The sequence below is a fragment of the Budorcas taxicolor genome, chromosome 3 (assembly GCF_023091745.1).
Source record: "Budorcas taxicolor isolate Tak-1 chromosome 3, Takin1.1, whole genome shotgun sequence".
Classification (NCBI taxonomy): Eukaryota; Metazoa; Chordata; class Mammalia; order Artiodactyla; family Bovidae; genus Budorcas; species Budorcas taxicolor.
Window position 1 is genome coordinate 66373148 of NC_068912.1, and position 27836 is coordinate 66400983.

At 39.2% G+C, this 27836-nt stretch overlaps 1 protein-coding gene and 1 non-coding gene across 2 annotated transcripts in view; one reads left to right on the forward strand and one right to left on the reverse strand.

Annotated features, from left to right (window-relative positions):
- Positions 1-27836, reverse strand: part of GIPC2 (GIPC PDZ domain containing family member 2) — a 96123-nt gene that overhangs the window by 40145 nt on the left and 28142 nt on the right. Inside the window, exons 2-3 of the mRNA XM_052637217.1 lie at positions 27338-27523; positions 17684-17864 (exon numbers count right to left, since the gene is read on the reverse strand). Coding sequence (XP_052493177.1) covers positions 17684-17864; positions 27338-27523 — 367 coding nt within the window. The remainder of the gene's footprint in view (positions 1-17683; positions 17865-27337; positions 27524-27836) is intronic.
- LOC128045832 (U6 spliceosomal RNA) lies at positions 22823-22929 on the forward strand. Its single transcript, XR_008199168.1, has one exon. It is a non-coding gene; the product is annotated as a U6 spliceosomal RNA (small nuclear RNA).

Consider the following 27836-nt stretch of genomic DNA (forward strand, 5'->3'; position numbering starts at 1 on the left):
ATTGGTAAGATCCCACAAGCCTTGCAATAAAAAAACAAACAAACAAAAGCAGGACTTCCCTGGTAGCCCAGCGGTTAAGAATCTGCCTGCCACTGCAAGGGACATGGGTTCAAGCTCTGGTCCAGGAAGATTCCACTGCTGCAGAGCAACTAAGCCAATGAGCCACAACTACTGAAGCCCACATGCCTAGAGCCAGGGCTTCACAACAAGAGAAGTCACCACAATGAGAAGAGCGAACACCACAGCTAGAGAGTAGCCACCCCGAGCCACCTCGAAGACTTGCTGCAGCCAAAAATAAATAAATACAATTTTAAAGAACAACTTATTAAAAAAAAAAAGAAGAAGAAGTAATATGGTAACACATTCCATAAAGACTTTCAAAGACAGTCCACATCAAAAAAAAAAAACTTTAAAAAATAAAATAAAGGTGATTTTTTTTTAAACTGATCATTTAATATGTCCCAGGTACTAGAAATTCTCGCAGCTGGTTGCTCCCAGCTTCAGGAATGGGACACACAAATGGAACCTAATTGATCCTGTCTATCACAGTGATGGTTTCAGAGATGGACACATGAACAAAGGTCAGTGAGAAAAAAATCTAAGGGCTTTTGCTAGAAATTCTGAGATAAGGACACTCTCCTTTTCTGTTCTGTGTGAATAAGGAAGCACATGGTCCCAGCCATTGCTGACCACCCATCTTGGGCCACCTTAAGATGACCTATAGATGATGAAGCTGATGCTTCAGGTGGCAGAACAGAAAGGAAGGACAATAAATGGGGTCCTGATCACACTGTATACGCACTTACGTAGAGCTTTGTTGATGCCAGCATCACCCATGGATGGTTGATTTATAAGATTTCCTTTTCTGCATTAGCCAGTTTGATAAGGTTTTCTACTGTCTCCAACTGAAAGATACCTCCCAGATACAGAATTGTGTCTGAGCAATTAGGCAATCCTTCTAAAAAGACCTTCCAGGACTTCCCTGGTGGTCCAGTGGCTAAGACTCTGCACTCCCAATGCAGGGGGCCTAGGTTCAGTCCCTGGTTAAGGAACTAGATCCTGTATGCAACAAGTAAAACCCAGCACAGCAAGATAAATAAACTTTTGTAAAAATAAAAAGAACTTCCAATGCCTGAACTTATACAAACAGCACTGTCCATAAACAGCTCCTGTGCACCCCTCTCTACCTCCACCCCCACCACACACGCACTCTCTCTCTCTCTGAATAGTTGACATAATATCTAGCTTTGCCCCAGAATTTAAAAATTTTAACTGTCCATTCCCTTTTTCTATGTGTCCTTCTTCTCCCCAACATTCCTCATATGTCTTTAGAATAGCAATGGGGTTGTTTTTGTTTTGATTCAGCTGGTCGGGTGCTGGTGCAGATAAGAAGGAAAAGGAGATAAGTGCATGCCACATACACAAGGTGGCTATTGGATCAAAGGGCTGGCAACACGTGACCCAACCCTCCGCACCCCACCTTTCCACAAAAAAAAGGCTAAAGAAAGTGACTTAACTGCTCCTCTGATGAGACTTAACGGTGTATAACAAGTGTCAGAAGGGAAATACTATGCCAAAAATCATCTTGTTCTTTTAGATAAGGTGTCACTTGAAAAAAACTCAACCCTATTTTTCACAACTCCCTGAAATTACAGAATGCATCTCTGGGATAATTTTAATCCAGAGGGGACTGTGTTATAAAAAAAAAATATTATAAACCTCTAGACTCTAATATTAATACAAAGAATTTTAAAGGATGGCTAAAGTATTTTCATCCTTCTATACTTATTTTATCCATAGGATGATTTTATGGGAATTCAAAAACTGTTCACTTCTATTAGTGGTTTATTACACATCCTTTGACTAATTGGATCACAAAAAACTGTGGAAAATTCTGAAAGAGATGGGAATACCAGACCACCTGATCTGCCTCTTGAGAAATCTGTATGCAGGTCAGGAAGCAACAGTTAGAACTGGACATGGAACAACAGACTGGTTCCAAATAGGAAAAGGAGTACGTCAAGGCTGTATATTGTCACCCTGCTTATTTAACTTCTATGCAGAGTACATCATGAGAAACGCTGGACTGGAAGAAACACAAGCTGGAATCAAGATTGCCGGGAGAAATATCAATCACCTCAGATATGCAGATGACACCACCCTTATGGCAGAAAGTGAAGAGGAACTAAAAAGCCTGTTGATGAAAGTGAAAGTGCAGAGCGAAAAAGTTGGCCTAAACCTCAACATTCAGAAAACGAAGATCATGGCATCCGGTCCCATCACTTCATGGGAAATAGATGGGGAAACAGTGGAAACAGTGTCAGACTTTATTTTTTTGGGCTCCAAAATCACTGCAGATGGTGACTGTAGCCATGAAATTAAAAGATGCTTACTCCTTGGAAAAAAGTTACGACCAACCTATATAGCATATTCAAAAGCAGAGACATTACTTTGCCAACTAAGGTCCATCTAGTCAAGGCTATGGTTTTTCCTGTGGTCATGTCTGGATGTGAGAGTTGGACTGTGAAGAAGGCTAAGCGCCGAAGAATTGATGCTTTTGCACTGTGGTGTTGGAGAAGACTCTTGAGAGTCCCTTGGACTGCAAGGAGATCCAACCAGTCCATTCTGAAGATCAGCCCTGGGAGTTCTTTGGAAGGAATGATGCTAAAGCTGAAACTCCAGTACTTTGGCCACCTCATGCGAAGAGTTGACTCATTGGAAAAGACTCTGATGCTGGGAGGGATTGGGGGCAGGAGGAGAAGGGGACGACCCAGGATGAGATGGCTGGATGGCATCACTGACTCAATGGACATGAGTCTGAGTGAACTCCAGGAGTTGGTGATGGACAGGGAGGCCTGGCGTGCTGGGATTCATGGGATCGCAAAGAGTCGGACATGACTGAGCGAATAAACTGAACTGAACTGAACTGACACATATTTTTCCTCCAGCTTTTAAAAAGTTTAGTAGTTGCAAAAACAATCCCACCAATTTAAAAAGTCGATACAGTATAATCTACCACATTTCTAACATGGAACCACTTAAGATAATACTTAAGAAAACTTTTGAAAAAGAGTATATAGTTAAAAATTATAAAGCCTCTAAAAGCAAAATAATTCTGTTTCTCTACTTCCTAGACTAGGAATCCTAGTCTTTTTTTTTTTTTTAATAACTGTTTTCTGGTTATAAAAGTTAATAGTTTATATTTAAAATGTGAAATATACAAGAAACCTAAAGGAAAAAGTCAGGCTTTCCAGATGGCACTAATGGTAAAGAATCTGCCTGCCAATGCAGGAGATCAAGATATGGGTTCGATCCCTGGATTGGGACGATTCCCTGGAGTAGGAAGTGGCAACCTACTGCAGTATTCTTGCTTGGAGAATCCCATGGACAGGGGAGCCTAGGAGGCTACAGTCCATGGGGCCACAAGAGTCGCACGCAACTGAGCACATAAAAACAATTCATTCAAAACCCACCGTCTGAGTTAACTGTTAACAATTCAATATATATATACTGCAAGTCACTTTTCTTCTATATTTAAATATAGTTTTAAAAGGGATATTACTGTACATTGTTTTGTAATTGCCTTTTCACTTAATCTATCAAACATTTTCCTATACATTAAGAGAACTGTTTCTCTGCTTAACTTTTTCTGAAGACACACTCTGACAATTCTGAGTGTAATTTGTCAGATCCATTTCCTACAACTATATGAGAACTCCCATTATACAAATACTGTTATTAATAGAATGTGCATTATTAGAAAAAGAGCAATTTTACCAATGTGACATTACCTTCACACTGTTATACCATATTAAGGAAGACATATCACATATTCGCATCAGTTTTGACCCCTTTGTCTATTGCTATTTTAATGACTAAGCCTACAAACAGCCAAGAACTATTCTCTACCTTCCTTCTATTTGTGGTTGTCATTAATTCCAAAGGCTCCTTAAATGTTGTAGTTCTAAGAAATCAATCACTGTTTAGGGTAAGTGAACTGGGTAATACAGATGACAGAGTTTTTCCTATAATATAATATAATAATTTTACTTCTCATGGATTAAAAACATGAATACTTAATAAGTTTTCCTTAATGAGAGTTTATAGCTAGAATAGAAAAGACTGAATATTTAGCCTGGGTCTTTATCCAACTGGGGGCTTCCCTTGTGGCTCAGCTGGTAAAGCATCCACCTGCAATGTGGGAGACCTAGGTTCAATCCCTGGGTTGGGAAGATCCCTTGGAGAAGGGAAAGGCTACCCACTTCGGTGTTCTTGCCTGGAAAATTCCATGGACTGTATAGTCCATAGGGTCACAAAGAGTTGGACACAACTGAGTGACTTTCACTTTATCCAGATGAGTCTTTACATGGAAAACACATTTATCAGTTACACCCAGCATTCATCTAACACATCCGCCACACCCCGCAAAAGAGAACTTGGCTCCTCGTTTATCTTCTCCCGGAGTATCTTTGTGGTAAAAGCCAAAACCCAGGTCTATCTAGATATAAGGAGGGCAGAATAAACTCTGGGACATAAAGAGATGATTAAGCAGCATGTTCCAGCACCCAAATTTGACCTTAAATCTTTGCTCAAAAATACATGAGGGCATCACTGTCACATAAAATGCAGTGTACCTAAAGTTAAACCCTCCCTTTCTCCCAAACCATTACTACATCCAACTGCCCCATTTCCAAATACCACTTTTACCACAGGCTCTGATAATAGAAACCTAGGGTCACATTTGTTTCTTCCAAACACTTGTCTCCTCCCTCTTTTAGCTAAAGAGCATAATCCCACCTCCAACCCCCATTTATGCCCCTGCAATATTATTCAGTCAAATTCCCCCTGCTGCCTCCAATCCCAGGCCCTATTATTTCCTCCTGGACAGCTGCAGCAGCCTCTGACATAGCATCTCCTCTAATCAAATACAGCCAACATTCCTCTTCCAGGCTCAATTCCCCAAAGGATTTCATTATTTCATTCTTTGGTTCTAATATCTCAATGATTCCCTGTTATTCTCTCCAACAAGCTCAGGTTCCCCACCTAGTTTCCAGACATGGCTGGAAACTTCTTAACATGGCTTGGAGCTGCTTTTGCAGCCTGATTTGCTGTAGTCCCTCCAAGACCAGGCTGTTTTCCACAGGAAGCCTTCCTTCCTTGTCTGTACTTCCCCTGCCATCTTATAAGGCCAAGTTCAACTGTAATCTTTTTCAACAATCTTCCTCACCTACTAATATCTTTACCCTTTCTTTGTCATTCAGTTGCTAAGGTATGTCCAGCTCTTTGCTCTGAGAGCTCTTAGTTTATTTAGTTCAGTTCAGTCACTCAGTCATGTCCAGCTCTTTGCGATCCCATGGGCTGCAGCACTCCAGGCTTCCCCATCTTTCACTATTTCTCAGAGTTTGCTCAGACTCTTGTCCATTGAGTTGATGGTGCCATCCAACTGTCTCATCCTCTGTTGCCCTCTTTCCTTTTGCCTTCAGTCTTTACCTGCACCAGGGTCTTTTCTAATGAGTGGGCTTTTTGCATCAGGTGGCCAAAATATTGGAGCTTCAGCACCAGTCCTTTCAATGAATATTCAGGGTTGATTTTCTTTAGGATTGACTGATTTGATCTCCTTGCAGTCCAAGGGACTCTCAAGAGTCTTCTCCAGCACCACAGTTCAAAAGCATCCATTCTCCAGTGCTCAGTCTTCTTTATGGTCCAACTTACATTCATACATGGGTACTGGAAAAACCATAGCTTTGACTATACAAACTAACTTAAATCTCTGCAGTGGATTTAAATTTTTGCTCCACAATTCTGGAGAAAAGAATATCAGATGGAATCTGACTAGGAGCCCCTCACTTTACAATCTTGGTGAGAAACTGAGTCTTGGTTTTGCTTTGGAGTCTCCCCCTCTCAGGATCCAAAAGGCTGATGTGGTGCTCAGTCCAACACAGATGCGACCCTAAATCTCAAGGTCCAAGTCAATAGGTCCATGCCCAGGGCACAGACACTCTTTAACCTCAGATTGCAAGGAGACAGCTTTTACAGCTCTGAATTCCCTTTGCAACTCTATCAAGAGTTCTATCACCTCTCATGGGGAGTGGCATGGGAATGAGATGCTGGTAATTTTGGAGTACTTACAGGAGAAAATGAACATATGTCCTTCTACTTCACCATCTTAGAGTTTCACACGCTAGCAAAGTAATGCTCAAAATTCTCCAAGCCAGGCTTCAACAGTATGTGAACTGTGAACTTCCAGATGTTCAAGCTGGATTTAGAAAAGGCAAAGGAACCAGAGATCAAACTGCCAACATCCACTGGGTCATCAAAAAAGCAAGAGAATTCCAGAAAAACATCTACTTCTGCTTTATTGATTATGCCAAAGTCTTTGACTGTGTGGATCACAACAAACTGTGGAAAATTCTTAAACAGATGGGAATATCAGACTACCTTACCCACCTCCTGAGAAATCTGTATACAGGTCAAGAAGCAACAGTTAGAACTGGACATGGAAAAACAGACTGGTTCCAAATTGAGAAAGGAGTACATCAAGGCTGTATTTTGTCACCCTGCTTATTTAACTTATATGCAGAGTACATCATGAGAAATGCTGGGCTGGATGAAGCACAAGCTGGAATCAAGATTGCTGGGAGAACTACAAATAACCTCAGATATGCAAATGACACAACCCTTATGGCAGAAAATAAAGAAGAACTAAAGGGCCTCTTAATGAAAGTGAAAGAGGAAAGTGAAAATTTGGCTTAAAATTCAACATTCAGAAAACAAAGATCATGGCATCTGGTCCCATCACTTCATGGGAAATAGATGGGGAAACAATGTAAACAGTGACAGACTTTATTGTGGGGGGCTCCAAAATCACTGCAGATGGTGACTTCAGCCATGAAATTAAAAGATGTTTGCTCCTTGGAAGAAAAATTATGACCAACCTAGATAGTATATTAAAAAGCAGAGACATTACTTTGCCAAAAAAGGTCAGTCTAGTCAAGGCTATGGTTTTTCCAGTAGTCATGTATGGATGTGAGAGTTGGACTATAAAGAAAGCTGAGCACTGAAGAATTGATGCTTTTGAACTGTTGTGTTGCAGAAGACTCTTGAGAGTTCCTTGGACTGCAAGGAAATCCAACCAGTCCATCCTAAAGGAAATCAGTCCTAAATATTCACTGAAGGACTGATGCTGAAGCTAAAACTCCAATACTTTGGCCACCTGATGTGAAGAACTGACTCATTTGATAAGACCCTGGTGCTGGGAAAAATTGAAGTGGGGACGAAAAGAGGATGACAGGAGATGGTTGGATGGCATCACTAACTCAATGGACATGAGTTTGAATAAGCTACAGGAGTTGGTGATGGACAAGCAAGCCTGGTGTGCTGTAGTCCATGGAGTTGCAAAGAGTCAGACATGACTGAGCTACTGAACTCAACTGGGACACTGGTCTTTGATACTGTTGGGACATGCTAAAGCTATCTGTCCCATGGCTTATTCGTTTAAGGAAATTCTTTCCCAATCTTACCACGTCTCCCAGTCTCCCTCACTCTCAGCCTCAGGACCATTCCCAATCATGGACATATCAGCTCTCAGCCGAACTATGCTTTGTTTAAGTCTGTATTATAGCATATAGATCATATGGTTTGCATTATCTTCTAAGAAAGGGGCTTTTCTGGTGGCTCAGTCAGTCAAGAATCCAACTGCAATGCAGGAGACTCAGGTTCAGTCCCTGGGTTGAGAAGATTCCCTGGAGAAGGAAATGGCAACCCATTCCAATATTCTTGCCTGGGAAATCCCATGGATAGAAGAGCCTGGTGTGCTAAAGTCCCTGGAGTGGCAAGTGTTGGACACAACTTAGCAACTAAACCACCACCATTAGCATCACTGTCTAACAGACAGTAACACATAATGTTAAGAACAGAAGCCTCAGGAGCAAACAGGAATGGAGTATTATACTTGCACTAAATGACCTCCAGGAGGTATTAAACTGCCCAAAGCTTCAGTTTACTTATCTGGAAAACCCTCATAGGAACAACACAAGGATTAAGCCAAGCCAGAATAGTAGAAATCCTAGTAGCAAGACTAACATTTATGTAGCACTGTGTGTCAAGCATTATTGTGAGTGATTTACATATATTAACTCATTCAATCCCCACAACACTTCATGGATAAGTAAACAGACATAGGGGCTTCTGCAGTGGCTCAGGGGTAAAAGAACCCATCTCCAGTGCAGAACAGAGAAGGCAATGGCGCCCCACTCCAGTACTCTTGCCTGGAAAATCCCATGGATGGAGGAGCCTGGTGGGCTGCAGTCCCTGGGGTCGCTCAGAGTCAGATATGACTGAGCAACTTCACTTTCAATTTTCACTTTTCACTTTCATGCATTGGAGAAGGAAATGGCAACCCACTCCAGTGTTCTTGCCTGGAGAATCCCAGGGACAGCAGAGCCTGGTGGGCTGCTGTCTATGGGGTCACACAGAGTCGGACAAGACTGAAGTGACTTAGCAGCAGCAGGGGCCAATGTAGTAGACTCGTATTCAATCACTGAGTCGGGAAAATCCCCTGGCGAAGGAAATGGCAACCCACTCAGTATTCTTGCCTGGAAAACTCTATGGACAGAGGAGCCTGGCAGGCCACAAACAGTTGGACAAGACTGAGTGACTAACACTTTCACTTCACTTCAGACAGACATAGAAGGGAATAAGTAAGTAGTCCAAGATCACATAAGAAGTAAGCAGAGATAGGAATTTAACCCAAGCAGTCTGGCTCAGAATCTATGCTCTTATTCATTATACCATATTGCTTCTAATATGCTCTTATTCTTTACACCGTATTGCTTCAAATGGTAACTATGACTGCTATTGGTAGAACTGCTTGAGTGTTAATGTATTTGCCTCTTTATGTAAATTGCAAGCTCCTTGAGGAGAATAAAAACATGCTGACTCATCCATAACAAGTGTTATGGAGCTGGCTCTGGAGGCTCGGTGCAGGGTTAGAAGCCTACCTCCCTCCCTCACTAGCCAGCTCTAAAACCTTGGACAGATTGCCTAACCTTTTAGGATGGTTGTAAGGATTAAATTATTTCCAATTTAGAGAGTACTTAGGAAAGTGAATGGCAGCTATGACAATGACATACTGATATATTTCATTATTTGATATGAGATGTGATTTACCATCTGTCCTTCCAGGATACAGGAGAGGGCCAGAGCTTTCAACAAACACTTGCTAATCACCAACTCACCCACTTTGCTTTCCTTGCTTCATGTGGGCTCATTTTGTTGCTAAAATTACTCCTTACTTCCCTGGCAGTCCAGCTGTTAAGACTTCATACTCCCAATGCAGGGGGCACAGATTCAATCTCTGGTCAGGGAACTAGATCCCCCAGGCTGCAACTAAATATCCCACATAATGCAACAAAGATCGAAGATCCCTCATGTTGCAACTAAGAGCTGGAGCAGCCAAATAAATAAATAAATAGTTTTCAAAATAAAATAAAATCACTCCTTAAACAAAGGGCTATATCTTCAAAATAACAGTAATACTAGCAGCTAACTTTTACCAAACACTTCTATGCAGCAGGGACTATTCTACGATTATTTTCATGGGTTTTATCATTTAATCCTCACAGCAGCCCAATGTTGTTGATGCTGTGATCTTTATTGTTGTGGAAGGAAACCAAAACACAGAAAGATTAATTCATCCAATGTCATATTAACACACAGCCCAGATGTGGCAGAGTCTATGGATTTAACTACTTACACTTTGATGTCCCTTTAGTAACATATTCCTTAGTACATATAAAAGTACCAAAAGCACAGTTGCTTGAATAATGTTCACTCGAAATACTATGAATAATAGAAATTATTTTTTAAATGTTTGAAGTGTCTATCTAAAAAGTCATAGAGTTTCCCTTAATAGCAAATAGACTTAGTCCTTGAAAATGAACACATCCGTTAAGCTGAATCACAAAGATGAGGTCCGAGTTTTCCAGCTGTGAATGACTCAAAGGACTCGGACATACTTCACATACTGAACATCTTATTCTGATGGGCACACAGCACAGAAATGAGGTCTCTAAAAGAAGACAGAGCCCAGAGATGTGTAACAAAATCTAACCTCAAAACAAAGACTATCAATGCTTTAGGAGGCAAACATTCTTTCAACTCCATTTTTGTTTTTCAAAACACTTCACAGAAATATTTCAAACCTCCTTCCACAAACCTCTTTCCATAAAGGGCAACAATAACAAAGTAAAGAAATTCTTCAGGATAAGTGAAGTGGAGACTCATCTAAAAAAAACTGAATCAAAATCTCATAATATTTATTAAAGACCTCATAGGAAAATAAACTAGTTGAGCAAGTCTGATCCTAAAGCCAGTTAAATGGAAGAATGAATTTTCATAGCCTTGGGAAACCTAGGTTTATAGGGCAGACTCTGGAGGGTTGAGCTCATTGTGGAGACATGTTCCTTTTCACTGGCAAAAGAGGAAAGGAAGTGAGCTATGCCCTAAAAAAAAAAAAAAAAATTACCACTAGAGACATTCCAGCCGCTACTTGATAAGGACTGGGAAGGCTGCCATCAACTCCTAGCTAGAAGGAAAAAAATTTGGATCTGAAAGCAGCTGACCAGGAGAAACCATGTTAGGTATGAATAAGATTTCCCATTAACTTGCAAGGTTTTAACAAGGGAGTCATTTAAACTAGTTGCTACTGTAATACAAAGTGAGAAATAAATAAATATACATATATATATGTATATTATAGTGTGTGTGCACGTGCATGCGTGCGCTTAGTCACTCAGTCATGTCTGACTCTTTGCAACCTCATGGACTGTAGCCCCCAGGCTCCTCTGTCCATGGGGATTCTCCAGGAAACAATACTAGAGTGGGTTGCTATGCCCTCCTCCAGGGGATCTTCTCAACCCAGGGACTGAACCGAGGTTTCCTGCATTGCAGGCGGATTCTTTACTGTCTGAGTCACCACGGAAACCCAAGAATACTGGAGTGGGTAGCCTATCCCCTCTCCAGAAGATCTTCCCAACCCAGGGATCAAACTGGGGACTCCTGCATTGCAGGCCACCAGGGAAGCCCATATACATTATATCATGACCTATAAATACATACCTAACTGAAATACACATATATGCATATATGAAAAATTGAAACCAAAACACTTACCTTACTAGGCATAAAGCACTATGAAATTTCCAATTCTATTCTATTTTGTGTTCTCAACACACTGGTTGAGACCTATTAGCTGAAAGTAGTGATTTAAACCAGCAGAGGAGATTCTGAGGATATGTTTTATAATAATAGCCATTATTCCTCCCTCAGAGCCCCACAGCCAAGTCAGGAAAACTGCAATGGCGCATCTGTTCTTGGGACAAGTGACTTGCTCCTGAGTGCTTGGGTAAAGGCCAGCCAGACACTGGTTTCTCCATGTCCAGCCATTCCTCACTGTGCTGCCTCTTCTTTCTAGTCCTTAAATGCAGGGTTCGCCCACAGCTCTGGTCTTGTCATTTTTCTCTTATTTCTCTGAGTAACTGGATTTTATTTCCATGGCTTCAAATTACTCAGAAATTCCATCTGTAGGTCCCAATTCTAAATGCTCACCTACCTCTGACAGATTGCCAACTGAATTGCCCCACAGATTTCAAACTCTTAAGACTCAAAATTGCACTGTAAGTACAATCTCTTTTCCCTATCTCCTCACCCAAATCTTTCTTTTCCAGTTTTCCTCCCCTCAAAGAATGGCAACACAGAATCCACAAATCTGTGAGTCACAATTTGCAACTTCTTTTCCTATATCTTTATATCCAATGGGTTACCAATTCTACGTTCTTAATATTCAATGGTGATTGGTGCTCCCATGCAGGGGCCCTGGGTTCGATCCCTGGTCAGGGAACTAGACCCCACACACTACAACTAAATATCCCACTGGCACAATGAAGATGGAAGATCCTGCATTCTTCAGCTACGACCTGGTGCAAACAAAAAATATTCAGTGGTATGCAGGTAAATGTTTAACAAGCAACCTTCCAAATTAAAAAAAAGTAAGAAGCAGCAGCCCTGACTTGCAGCACTTGCCTATTTCCATGATGTAAACACCCACCCAGGGCCAGTTTCAAGCAACCAACTTGATGCCACTGAACATGGAATTGAAACAGATGGGTATGAATGGTTCCAGCATACTACTGTCTATTCCAAGGAACCATTTCTTATCTCCATACCTACTGGTACTGCCTTAATTCAGGATTTCATCTTTCTTCTTCTCAACACTACAGTCTTTATTGATTTCCTGACCTCTAAATCATGCCCTACCTTCTGACACAGTCTCCAAAATACCTATCTAAAATCCAAGTCTCATTAAGGTTCTCCACTGCGCTGCATTCATAAGGCCCTTAATAATTTGGTCACACTGACTCTTGAGCTTCTTCTCTTGCCACACCACCACTAGAACCTCTAGTCTAATCACACCCCCAGACATCATATTCTGAGATATACAACACTGCTCTGTGATTCTGCACATTGCTTATTCTAGTCCTACTTCCTAGGACAGCCTTGTCTAATTTGTTCTCTGAGTCAGCCTCTTAAGATTCAGCTCAAATTCCTTCTCCAGGAAGCTTTTCCTAAACTCCTTGGTTGGTTTAATGTAGCCCATCTTTAAGACCTCCAGTACCTTCTGTCACTTCTAACATCCTTTATTGAAATTTTTTGTATCTATCTGTTCCTACTAAATATGAGTTTCTTGAAGGCAAGAACTGGTCTTATTTATGGATATACCAATTATGTAGTGTGGTAATGGAACACACAGGAGGCTCTCAATAAACAATGACTATTACCCCAGCAAACTTGTACCCTAAGACCATTGTATGCTAATTACTCAATTATTTGTTAAATGAAAACATATCAGTATGTTCTTGCCATCTGCCCAGGGCCAAATAACTGCTAAGATACCCTACCTATACCTTCTATATTGTCAGGAAGTCCAAGATCTACTGCCATAGTAAAAGAACTTGCACTATATTGTTTTTTTTTTTTTTGCTTATTGGCCTCTGCACCTGTTTCGCAGCACTATCACAGTGAAAAACCACATAGCTTAAACAACAAAAGCTTGCTTTCTTACAGTTATGGAAGCTAGAAGTCCGTTGCCAGGGTCACTTTCTTCTGAGGTCTATCTCCTTGGCTTCCATTTGGCTGTCTTTATGTTCACATGGTATTCTCCCTCTATGTGCCTCCATGCCCAAATTTCCTCTTCTTATAAATACACCAGTCATATTGCACCAGGGGCCACTCTGATGACCTCATTTTAACTTAGTCACCTCACTAGAGATCCTATCTCCAAATATAATCACATTCTGAGGTACTGGAGACTAGGACTTCAACACACAAATATTAGGGGGACACAATTCCGTCCATAACAGCCTCCTAGACTGTGAGTGCCTCAAAAGGCAAGAGCTATACGTTAAGTCTTCTTTCTTAGTATCTGCCATGCCTAGCAGAGTACCTGGAACACAGCAGATTTTCAAATTATTTGTGGGATATATAAATGAAGGATCTTCCAGGAGTGCAGTCCAAATCTATGGAGTGAAGCCCCTTCCAAGTTTGGTGGCCAGCATCAAGAAGAGTTTTAGCCCTTCTCTGAAAGAAAGCTTGATATTGTCATGGTCTCCAGATGGCCATGTACCAAAGAGCCATTTATACAGAACCCAACACTTAGTGGAATAATAAAATCCTTAAGACTGGACACCCAAAGCCAGTTGACAATATTCTGTTTCTCTCCAGACTCATTCTGATACGCTCAGACTGATAGCATCATGCATGGCTAGAATCAAAGTCAAGAGAAAACAAACACTTCTCTACCTAAAAGATGTGTAACAGCTTAAACAAATGGTTTAAAGGCATGGAAATCTGCCTTTTCCTACCCAAAAAGAAACTTCCTCCCCTTCACTGTTCATCTGTCAGTTAGGTAGCCTGCCTTCTCCACTATCAAGATGGACATATGACCTAATAAACTCCCCCTCCAAGAAATTTGAATCCTAATTGGAGTAACCTAAAGATACATGCTTTGGAGAAGGAAATGGCAACCCACTCTAAGGTTCTTGTCTGGAGAATCCCAGGGACAGGGGAGCCTGGTGGGCTGCCATCTCTGGGGTCGCACAGAGGTGGACATGACTGAAGCAACTTAGCAGCAGCAGCAGCATGAAGGGTTCCTGGTTCATACATCCCTGAAACAGGCTTGGTTCCTACCTTTCCGAGACTTGATTGAACTGTCTTTGTTTCTGAGACCGAACTGATAGTCTCTCCAAAAACTGACATTTCCTAACATTAGAAAGTGCTTATTGTATAGCTCTCAAAGAATCTGGACACATATACGGACCCCAGAAGTGGGGTGTTGGTAGTGGTGAATGTAAAATATGGAAATAGAGTGGGCAGCAAGGAGTCCCTCATCAACGGTTAAGAAGTTGTGCTCATCGTATCAGCTGTGTAAGCACATAGCTGCCAACTACATTATTCCCTCCTGTATTTTGGGACACAGTCCACATGCCTTCCCCGGCTAAATTGTTGGGAAGTTGGTAGGAAAACGTCAAGATAATGGAGTGTGTGGCTATTTCTGACAGCTTTTGGTAAAGTCCCAGAAATGACTTAGGTCATCTTAGCTGAAGCTATAAAATTCTGCCTTACCTAGACTGGCCCTTTCTCCTGGTAGGAATCCAAGATGACAGAGAGTCAGAGAATCATGAAGAACTTTAAATTTGAATCAATCCATCAATGAAAATGCTAGAAAAACACAGGCAGAAAGGAAACATAGCAAAAGATAAGATTGGGATGGAGAAAATTGGGCCAAGACTTGTCCCCCAAGTACCTCCTGATGTATACTGCCTTCCTGGCAAAGAGCTAAGTGCTGGGAAAAGGTCACAGGATGAGGAACAAACGAATTGCCTTTATCCAAGAGGCAAAAAAGAAAGGCACCAAAATTAAGGGCTCAAAGCTAGGCAGAGAAACAAGTCCTATTCTAAAAGACCCCAGGCTAGAGCCCAGAGGCAAAGATCAATCAACAGAGTGGAAAATGCATATAGACCAGCAGATATAATTTGGGTTAAATTGAGTGACACTACCTTTGAAACCTTGGAAAACAAAAACTTGTTACTGCTCCCAAATCAATCTCTAGGTACCTGAACCTTTATCACCAGAATGTGAGCTGCCAAAATAACATAACCTCATTAGGAAAAACCTATTCATTGTCCTTTTCAAATTTGTCCATGGAATTCACATGAAGCAAAGACCAGGTTCAGCCATTGCAGGCATGTAAGGCAGTGAAGTACACCAACTATCTACACATGTGTCTCAAATATTGAAGGAAAACTCTAATCATGGAGCTGCTGCTGCTGCTAAGTCACTTCAGTCGTATCCGACTCTGTGCGACCCCATAGACAGCAGCCCACCAGGCTCCCCCGTCCCTGGGATTCTCCAGGCAAGAACACTGGAGTGGGTTGCCATTTCCTTCTCCAATTCATGAAAGTGAAAAGTGAAAGTGAAGTTGCTCAGTCATATCTGACTCTTAGCGACCCCATGGACTGCAGCCTACCAGGCTCCTCCATCCATGGGATTTTCCAGGCAAGAGTACTTGAGTGGGGTGCCATTGCCTTCTCCGAATCATGGAGCAGGAATAGCTAAATACAATGACCTCTGTAACATCCAAGACTATTATCAACCTAACATCCAACTTAAGGTGTATCAGCAACTCTCTACAAAAAACACAGGGACCACAAAATTTATATGCAGACAAGGAAAAATAGGAAGAGATTAACTCTGGAAAATAGATTATGTGGTAGAGATAAATGTAGAAAGAAGCTATATTACTTGAATTGTTCTAAGAGAAAAACTTAGATTTACAAAGAACCTAAATCAAATACTATTTATCTCAAACTGCCTATGTCCTATCATTCTATATGCTATGATGTCTGGGAAGCTCGTTACTAAACAAAGCCATTTCAAAAGGAGCTGCTAACATTGTTTACAATAGCCAAGACATGGAAGCAACCTAAATGTCCATCAACAGAAGAATGAATAAAGATATGGCACATATATACAATGAAATATTACCCAACCATTAAAAAGAATGAAATAATGTCATTTGCAGCAACATTGATGGACCTAGAAACTGTCACACTTAGTGAAGTAAGTCAGAGAAACAGAAATATCATATGACATCCCTTATATGCGAAATCTAAAAAGAAATTATACAAATGAAGTTATTTACAAAACAAAAACAGACTTATAAAACAAAGTTATAATTGTCAGGGGAAAGGATTGGGGGGAGAAATAGTTAGGAAGTTTGGGATCAACATGTACACAGTGCTGTATTTAAACTGGATAGCCAACAAGGACCTACTGTATAGCACAGAGAACTCTGCTCAATGTTATGTGGCAGCCCAGATGCGAGAGGAGTTTGGGGGAGAATAGATACGTGTATATGTATGGCTGAGTCCTGTTGCTGTCCACCTGAAACTATCACAACATTGTTAATTGGCCATACTCCAATACAAAATAAAAGGTTTTCTTAAATGAAAAAACGAAAAAAGGGAGCTGCTAGATGGAAATCTGAGTGCTGGCCCACCTTCCTCTGTGGTAAGTGAGCTCAGATGCTATAATACACCATGTAGAATCATGGTATCTGCAGCAGTAGTTCCTAGAATGGCCTCTCCGGGAGCAGCAAGGGCATAAGACATCCTTTTCTGACATCTTCTTGGAACTCTGTCTCCCACAAGCAAGGCCACCTATACCACATTTCTATTACATGGCACAGAATCACTTGGAAGCCAGAGACATTTTAAATTTCATATGGCTAGGATCTGCCCCTTACTTGTTAAGGGTGGGGAAATATAATTGCCCAGACCTGCCACATTCTCTCATCACTGTCATTAACTGCCCTGAGAAAGTAGACATTGGAAACAAACTATAAGGAATCTTTATGTTGTGTGATAGACGAAAGAACCTAAGGTAGGTGGAGTCATGGATGAGTAAGGGCAGGCCTAGGATGATTCTGCTGAAGATATTTTAACACTGATGAACACTAGGCCATCATTTGGCTCATTAAAATAGTGCTGTGATTAAGGGTAGTGAGAGAGAGAGGCTGGCACATTTTCCTGTAGATGAGATGGCCCTGGGGGTTTGAACAACAGTTGGAACACAGCTGCCATGGCTAACACCAAGCAAGTACAGATGCCACACCAAAGCAGAAGCAGTTCCCTACCATTCCACACTGCCAAGTTCAAAATGCCAGTGGAGGAAAAGTATTGAAGGAAGTCTTTAAAATAGACTAGATAGCTACTTTAAATACCAATTCTATGTGTAACTACAGTTTTTGCTACTGAGGTCCTTGAATGACAGTTACTACTGTTTAGAGAGCTCAGTCAAACATCTCCCTGCTCACCAAGATGAATCAATGCAGTGTGCTGTTCTTCGAGCTTGGAACAAATTCATAGTCACTAGACATTAGACTTTATAACTCCAAATGCCCTTTTAAGAGAATGTTCTTCTAAGCAATTTTTTTCTCCTTTTATGTTTGTTTTCCTTATAAGTACAGTTGTCTATCATTTCCTATGTTCTTAACTGATATTCAAAAGCACATGACACCATATCACAGTACTCATTTCCCTGAGAAAGATAACCCAAAATGACTTACCGAAGGCCTTCTTAGGTTCTATTAATGTCAAGGTAAAGAGTTCCTCTTTTTTTAGTTCCTTTAACTTCTTAGCAACATCAAAGTGACGCCACCCAATGATATTTTCTCCATTGATAGCTTCAATGTGATCCCCCACACAGATTGTTTTAACTGAATCAATTATGCTGCCATCTTTAATTCTCTGAAAGAAAATTAAGGGTAATAATAAAAAAATCACAACATGTAACACTACTTTTCCAGCTCTTAAGACATTATGTATAATATATTGACAAAAACCCATCCATGCAATTTAATGTTCAGTTAAAGACAGAGAAGACCAAACAACAAAGACAGGCATCCTGCTCCCAAACATTCTTTTTTATCATTCAGAATTCAGCTCCATCAGGTCACCAGCTCCTCTAGCAGCTTTTCCTGACAACTGCCAGCCATTCCTCCAAGATTAGGGAAGGTGCCTAATCCCATGCCTCTGTAGTACTTTCTGCTACATGTGCTGAGCTCGAAGCTAAGCACTTTACATTCACAATCTCATTTAACAACCTTTATGAGAGTCTCATGTCTTAGATCAGGAAGATCAAGCAACTTGCCACGTTCAACAGACCACAGTGCAACTTTCCATTTTCTTGTCAGTCTCCACTTTCCCATGGACAGAGGAGCTTGAAGGGTTACAATCCATAGTCTGGCAAAAGGGTTGGACATGGCTTAGCAACTAAACAACAACAAACTCCACTACTGAACTGTAATATCCTTGGGGATAGAGATGCTCTTATTCACCATTGCATGCCCCATGCCTAGTACAATACCTACCAAAAATTATTGAATCATTTCAACATGAGACCCATTGTTACTGTTGTTGCTCAATCACTAAGGCACATTACATCAGAATAAAGTTTGAGCTTTTTCTATCGACTACATTCTTTAAACTTTAGTTACAAAGGCAAGACAAGAATTAGTACAACCTTAACCAAGAAAATTGATATGTAGTAGATAGGTGTAGTCACCACTGGGGAGCCAATGAGAAGGATTTTCATCTACATATCACTTTTTATTTATATAGTTCAAGTGAGGAGAACTTAGGACCCAAGTAGAAATGTCAAATTGGTATTTCCTAAGTCTATCATAGGTATGTGCATGTGTGCTAAGTCACTTCAGTCCTGTTGACTCTTTATGACCCTGTGGACTGGAGCCCACCAGGCTCCTCTGTCCATGGGATTCTCCAGGCAAGAATACTGAAGCAGGTTACCATTCCCTCCTATCACAGGTATGAAAACAATACATCAATAGTGCAGACTTTCAAAATGAGATGTAAAACTCTCTAAGATAATACTAAGAATTTCTGAAGGAATTTTAGGGACAAGAACTTCCAGAAAACTCTGCACAGGTAACAACCCAGCAGAAGATATACAAATTCTTCAACAGCATTGAAGAACATGGCAAAATGCAGGCCACAATCTGCCTTGGGCATCACAAATCCTTTTTGAGAATGACCCAATAGAATTATTAGGGGCTGCTGTTATTGTGTAATAGATCTGTGTGTATTCTGCATTATTATCGGTGGAATAACATCTTCTGAGTCAGTAGGGGATTGATCCTTGTGTCCAAGAGTTAAGAGAAAAACTGATCCCATGTACCCTAGCATCTCCATAATACTGTCACAAGAAAAAACAAGTAGAATACTAACATAGGAAGGCTAGTCATTTTTAATTTTTAAACTTTATTACAATATACCAAGTCTTAAGTAGGTTTCTTTTTTATCACCCAATTTTAAGAACATGGCTATGTTCATTTTAATAACTGTTAAAATGCTTTATGCAAATGATACAATAATGCCAGTTCAAGTGGAAATTATTATCATTACAAGTAATTAATTATAAAGCAAAAAACCTAGAAATTTAATAATCTGACAATATTTTTTTTTTAGTAGATCCATATTCAACTTACAAGCTACAGAAACAAACAAGGGTGACCACAACACATGGTACCACTCAGAACAACTGGAGTTTCTAAACTGTCATAGAAACATAAGTGAAACTAAACAAAAGACTAGAGCATAAGAAACAAAGAAAAAAATTAATATTTGTCATCTAACCACTTCTAAGTCATTGGAGAATGTGAAAATCTATAACTCATTCTTAATTTTTATTCTAATTTATTTCTTGATACATTCTGAACCCATTTTTCCTTTGATGACCTATATTATACAAATTTCAGCTCCACATATTTTTCATTTTTAAGACTTATTGTCATTGTTTTATTTACAAAATAAGCATTATAAAAAAACTGAAAGACTTTAAAGTAACACAATATAGGGTAACCAGAGCCTATGAGTAGCCACAGGTAGCCAGATCAGTGTCCAGAGAGTAGAAAGACAATTACCAGAAGTCAGCAGGCAGCAAGGTGAGAATCCAGGTGAGCAAGAGAAAAATCAAAGCATAGGTAATCATCAGAACTAGCAGATAAGAATCTGGGATGAAGAGAGAGGAAAACCAACATAAGAAACTTGGAGAAGGGTATCATAAGGTGAATCATACGTAGAAGCAAAGTGGGAGACACTGATGATATACTATATGGGATACCTGAACCCCAACTTCCTAAGTATAGAATAAAGAATGAGGTAGCAACTGAGACAAGCTTCTGTAATCTATTATACTTTAACAAGCATACCATAACTTGATAGGGGTTAAAAATATTGCTAAAAGTGCTACTCAGGCATAAAGGACTTCAAAGAAAAAAGAGGTATTAATTCTATATTTATATTTACTGAGTCACTTAATATCATTCTCTATAACACCTGGAACTTTCTGTCACCAGGCTTTAGAGTTTGATGCTACAAAATGTAAAGACAACTTTAAATATTTTTTAGAAGATAAGATTTACAATATTATTAAACTTAGAAGTTCCCAAATATTTCAGATCATTATTATATTAACTTCTATCAATTCATCCCATATAATTACCAAACTCTATCTTCTCATCACATATCAGAATGGCATCACATCTAGGATGGCACTCTACCATTCTCAAAGTCTCAAGCATTCATTCAAGGTTGTTTGAGCTGATCTTGCCCTCATGGTCAGCAACTTTGAGTCTCTGCTACTGACCCTCCAAATACTGTCCTCAAACCTTATTCATAATAATAAACATTCAAATAAAAATTGTACATAGTTGTTTCATTTAGTCCTAATAAGCCTGGGAGGGAATGTTTAATAGTCCATTAGTGAATGAGGAACTCAAAGCACAACAATGAAACAGCTTAATCAAAGCAGCATAGCTGATAAGCCAGCAAACTGGGTTTCAAACTGAGGTAGTATAATTATAAGACATTATGCTCTTTCCTCAAAACACTCCCAATCAACACAAATCTCAAGACCACATGGCTGGTTAAGAAAGAAAGAAAATCAGATGAAGAATCCAAAGTCTTCTGACCTCAAGATTAGAGTTTGAGTTTGTAGTTATCCCAGATGACGTATCTTATCACCTTGATAGTCATTTTACAACACCTAAGTGTATCAGATCAGCACACTGTACACCTTAAATTTACATGGGATAAAGCTAGAAAAAAATGACCTATCATCTTTGAACTCTGATTCTTTTTTTAACAACTCCCACCCTCCTACTTTACTTTTTATTGCCTCTACAAGCTGGTCTTCATCTGTATCAAGGCCTCCAGATCTCAGTGCTGCCTGTTTTCTCAGATCACCACTTCTCACCACTTATACTCTCACCATACATACCTCTTCTCAGAGGTCCTAGCTCCCATCCCAGAACCCCCCACACCTCTGGACCTTGTACATGTCCACCCTTACTAATTATTAGTTCTGGATGGTTAAACAATCAAAATGTTAGAAATAAGTGAATACTGTATTTCTCAGAGGATCTTGCTAAAATGTGATTTAGTTCTAATAAAGTAAAAGTACCTCAAACCATGAAGATTTCTATATGAAGACATTCTGAAAATGACCATTCTGTGGTTATTTATAAGTTACTTTAATTCAAAGCCAATTAGATTTTCATGTCTTAATTGCATGGTAAAGCCCTTATCTTTATTTTGAATCTAAAAGTATTTTCTTCACTTAAACTAGGAATCAGCAAACAATGGTTCATAGGTCGAGTATGGTCTACAACTTGCTTTTATACAACCGATGAGTTACAAATGGTTTTACATTTTTTAGTGGTCAGGAAAAAATAAAATAATATCTATGATATGTGAAAATTATATAAAATTTGAATTATAGTGTCCATAAATGAGCTTTTACTGGAAGACATCTATGTTTATTGTTTAAGCATTGTATATAACTTTTTGTGCTACAATGTCAAGTTGAGTAGTTGCAACAAAGACTGTATGACCCTAAATTTTAAAGAAGCCTAAAATATTCACTATCTGACCCTTTATAGAAAATGTACCCCAACTCTAGTATTAAACTATTTTAGGAATTTGCAAAGTTAGCTGTAAATATACTCTGATTTTTCTGATTAAGTTATTTATACACTTTTTCCTGTGAAATGTTAACACTTGGATACAAAAGTTACAAATATGTAAGTCTGCTGTCTCTCCACCTGAAGAGGCTCATCTATGAGAACCATGCAGTACTATTTTTTTTTCAATTTGTTTTTAATTGGAGGACAATTGCTTTACAATGTTGTGTCGATTTCTGCCATACAACATGAATCAGCCATCAGTATACATATACCCCTCCCTCTTAGATCTCCCTCCCACCCCTCTCATCCGACCCCTCTAGTGTGAGCACCATGCAGTACTATCAAATACATCTCTCTGCCATCAGACTCATCTCCTAATTATGTGATGATTTGCTGTTATTAAGATATTAGCTATCAATTCTAGGTACTCTCAAACATTGCAGATGTGTCATTAGTTTATACCCAAATAATCATATAAAGTAGGTGCTAATATTCCTATCTGAAAGAAGGCATACAATGATTTGTCTAAGGTGTCACCCAGCGTGTAAATAAATGGTGGAAACAAGAGTGAAAACAGGCTTGATTCTAAAGCCCATGGTCCTGTGGGCCACACTGCACTGCCTTCTTAATCAGGGACTCCTGCCTCCTTACCCTTGTCTGAATCCCCTTACATCCTCTTACGTCAACCTACTCTGACTTCCAACCACTGCTAAAAGCATATAAGTGCTCATTTCAGCAGCACATACACTAAAATTGGAACCATACAGAGAAGATTAGAATAGCCCCTGAACAAGGATGACATGCAAACTCTTGGAACATTCCACTTTTTCTGCTTATCTTGGCAAATCACACTGGAAGAGTGAGCCAGAAATTAATGAAATTACTTTAAGGAGTGGGGGAAATGAGTAATGGGAGTCAGGGAAGGAATGACATCTATGAATACAACTTTTATTATAGTTTTGACTTTTGAAATCATTTTATGTATTCAGAAAATTAAATCAATGTGAGAGGAAAAACTCAATTCAAAGAGAAGCAAATGGATTCAATAGTATTTCAAATGAATAAAAATTATGGGGTGAAGGGAGGAAGAGCAAGTGAGAACCTATTCCACATAACTCCTGAAGAGAATACTTTGATCGTATACATGCATTTAAAGACAAAAAGGACATACAAACCTTAAAATCTTTTTAATCTTTTGGCCACACCACACAGCATGTGGGATCTTAGTTCTCCAACCAAGGATTGAATTCGTGCAGTCTTAACCACTGGACCACCAGGGAAGTCCCTACAAATCCTGAACTCTTAATAGGTTTATTTTTCAGAGTACAAATACATAGCAATTCTGAAACTATTTTGTATATATTACAGAACTAAGGAAATGAGTAAATATTTCAATAATTTTGAAAGTAAATATTTCAGTTGGGAAGCCAAGGAAGAACACTGTGAGGCAGGATTAGAACTGGAGGCGTAATTATGAATTCATAATTTCTAAGATACATGTTTTTGAGCCTCTTATATGGCACCTGAAAGGATCTAGAAACAGCGACACACTGGTAGTAATGAATGCATGCAACCAGCATTCAGATCTCGATTTTGAAATACCAGTTCTCACTGAAAACAAACAAACAAGAGTTCCCTGAAGACATGGCTGATTTCCAGTCTGGAGAAAAGAAGATAAAAGATGAGTTTAGAACATCTTGTTGTACCAGAAAAGAAGAAACTACTCAATAAAATTATGGGAAGCAGGTCAAAAGGATATAGGAGCTGGCTGGGTGGGACTCCTGCAGATCAAACCTCAGGAAATTTGAGCATCAAAATAAACGATGGTAATGAACCCACTGAATGAGAAATCATGTGTCCTATACACACAATACATACAAAAAATGTGTCCTATACAAAAAATACATAACTACTAAGGACCTACTGTATCTACAGGGAACTCTACTCAATACTCTGTAATGACCTACATGGGAAAAGAATGTAAGAAAGAGTGGATAAATGTGTATGTATAACTGATTCATTTTGCTGTATAGCAGAAACTAGAACAACATTGTAAATCAACTGTACAGCAATAAAAATTAATTTTAAAAATCATGTCTCCATTGCTAATAGGTGATTTTTTTAAATTAACAACCCACTTCAATATTCTTGCCTGAAAAATCCCATGGACAGAGGAGCTCCATTGGTCACAAAGGGTCAGACATGACTGAGCAATTAAACATGTACCATATTGCTAATAAATAATTAATAAGTGGCACACTTTATTAGAATGTTTTAAAGAAATATAGGAAATGATGGAATTATAAAAATCACCATTTTGCAAATGAGTCAGGCAAGACTCATCAATAGATGCTAACTCTGTGGGGTGCAAATAAGAGAACAAGATATAGACATAATCTCAAGGTATCTCCCCAAAAATTATTACAAAGGAAAACATCACTTTACAGTGAATAAGACTGGCAGACACTGAGTACACAAGGGACAAAAATTAACATCATGAATATTGAGACAAGCCAATAAAATGCACCTTCTGATATAATACACTGAGGACACAACATCACTTATTTAATTTTCATGCCAAAAATGCATAATAACCTCTTTCACAACATGAAGAGACATCAGAAAAGTCCAAGTTGAGGGACATCCTATAAAAGGCTGAGGAATTGTTCTAGATTAAAGACCACTAAAAAGACATGATAACTAAATAAAATACATGATCCTGGATTGGAATTATACCAGGAAAAATACATTATTAGGACAACTGATAAAACTGCAATATGAACATTAGATTAGTTTGAGAGTATTGTATCGCTATTAGATTTTCTGAATTTTATAGCTATACTGTAGGTATATTGAAGAGAATATCTTTGTTCTTAGAAACTACATTTTTAAGTTATTAAGAGATATATGTGCTTTCTGCTTATTCCTATGGCTCAGGAAAATTTACCTACAGATATGAGTGTGTTCATATATATATACATGAAAGAGAATGAAGCAAATATGGCAAATGGCAAAATTTTTTTTGAGTAAAGGGTATCATGTGAGTTCTTTGTATTATTACAACTTTCAAGAAGTTTGAAATCATCCCCCCTTAACTTTTAAAAAATCACATCAACCTTTTACGCAGTATGATATTCATTTCTCTTCTAAGTTGAACTATAAGCCAGAGGTTTGGCTTAGACTCCACTTTCTCTTTGACACCATGTTCTGTCTCCACAGGGCTAGTGACTAGTACTCTGAGGCAGGCACATGTTTGAAGAGGCATAAAAAAATAGAAACACAGCTCTGGACATCAGAGGCCAAGATCTAAAAAATCCATGCGTGTTTGCAAAACTTCCAAGCCTTTCCCTGCTGACATTAGAAAGGCATTGGACCATGTGCCTCATGTCCTGAGCTTCCCCCAGATAATCCCACATGACTTTCCCAACTCACGGATTTTCCATTTGGTCACCCACTCAACCTTCAGCAGAGTCATATCTTTTGCAGAGCTAAAAATAGCTGTTCTATCAAGTGGGAAGTTAAATAAAGCACTATTTACAGTTAAGAGGATAATTTCCCTAAGGCTATTTTTTTTGAACGATGACGACACAACAGCAAATCAAGGTTTGGACAAAATAAAAGTATAAAGAAACTTCATCAGTAATTCTTTGATCAGTGGTTAGGACTGCCAGCTCTGGAATCAGATAGCTTGGATTCAAATCCTGAATTTGTCTAGCTGCATAACTTTGGGCAAGCTGCTTAACCATTCCAAACCTGTTTCTATGTCTATAAAATAATAAGTTGATAATATAAAATAATAAGTTGATGAACCTCACAGACATGTTGAGCAAAAACCAGAAACAGTAGAGTAAGTAATATGTGATTTCACTTATATGAAGTTCAAGAATAAGCAAAACTATGGTGATAGAGGTTAAACTAATGGCTACCTTTATTGGGGAAGGGTATTGACAGAGAAGGAGAACAAGGGAGCCTTCTAGGTGGTAGAAATGAAATTTCCCTTGCTCTGGGTGGTGTTTACACAGATCTGTGAACATTCATTAAAGGTTTATATCTGTTACACCTCAACAAAAGAGTAATAAAGAGACTTCCCTGGTAGTCCAGGGGCTGACTCCATGCTCCCAAAGCAGGGGCCCCAGGTTTGATCGCCTCAAGGAACTAGATCCCACATGCTGTGACTAATAACCAGAGCAGCCAAATGTTTTTTAAGTAATTAAAAAGGAAACATGGTATTGAATAGAATTGTTGTAAGCATTAAGTGAGAAAATGTATGCAACTTGCCTGAGATGCATTCAATAATAGTCAGTGTTGCAATTACTCATTACAGGGAATCCCCTGGCAGTCCAGTGGTTAGGACCCAGAACTTTCACTACAGGGACTCACAATTTGGGGGAATTAAGATCTCACAAGCCCTGTGCCTCCCCCGACCCCAGAAAAAAAAAAAAAAAAACTACTTATTATAATAATAGAATTGTTATTTAAGAGATGAATCTTTTTACCACTGTTCAGTTCTTAAAAGTTTTTCATACCATTTCAAACTTCCTTTTCTTGCCTTTGCAGTTTTATATTGCTCTTTGTATTTAGATAAAGTAATTACAGCTGACCCTTGAACAATGCAGGGGCTAGGGGTGCTGACCCTTTGTTCAATGGAAAGTCCCTGCAACAAAATCCCACCATGTCAGCAGTTCCCCATATTCATAGTTCCACATCCACAGATTTAACCAACCTTAGACTGTTATAGTATAACATTTCCTACTGAACAAAATCTGCATATAGATGAACCCAACAGTTCAAATGTGTTGTTCAAGAATCAACTGTACATAGTTTAGAAATTTTTAAACAGCCTTGTTTGAAATAGGTGGCCAAATAAATATGCACTTGGAAATAACACTAAGTCAATGGAAATCAACATGGAAGTCACCAGATGACGAGCTTACAGATGTACAAAAGCCCATATGGATGAGTAGGCACCAGGGCCAGGCTTTCCTCTTCAGTAAATGCAAAATCCTAGAGGAAGTTTAAACTGAAGGGGAAAAAATTCAAGGAAAGGGTAAACAAAAGAATGGTGTCTTTGAAACAGTTTTTAAAGGAAACAGTATCACTCCATCCATTCTTAGTGAATTAGTTCTCACTCTAAAGATCATTTCAAACTTTCTTTGACCTGGTAAATTTTCTTAAGTGTTACCCTCAGATAAGTCACACAGTTGTTTTTGTTTTGTTTTGTTTTGTTTAAATACTTACCTTTATAAAAGCATAGCCAGTACCATTATCTGTAATAGTGAGACCAAGTGAATCCTCAGATTTATACACATTCACTTCTTTTTTGATCCCTTTTATGTGGGCAAATATGAAATCTTCAAGACCTATTTGTGCTCCCAAGAGTTTTCCCATGTCAACTTTAGGTGTGTTTAAAGTGCAATATAAGATCTGCAAAGAGAAAGAAATATTTTAAGTCAGTTTCCATCAGGAAAACATTCTGATCATTAGTTTACTCAATTAATACTTCAATCTACAATGTCAGTGAAACAGTCTTCAATTTACGATGCCAGCAGTTATATCATTAACATTCAGTTCAGTTCAGTTGGTAGGTGTTGCAAGAGGTAGGTGTCGCAAGAGGGCAGACACACTGAAACCATAATCACAGAAAACTAGTCAATCTAATCACACTAGGACCACGGCCTTGTCTAACTCAATGAAACTAAGCCATGCCCTGTGGGCCCACCCAAGACGGGTGGGCATG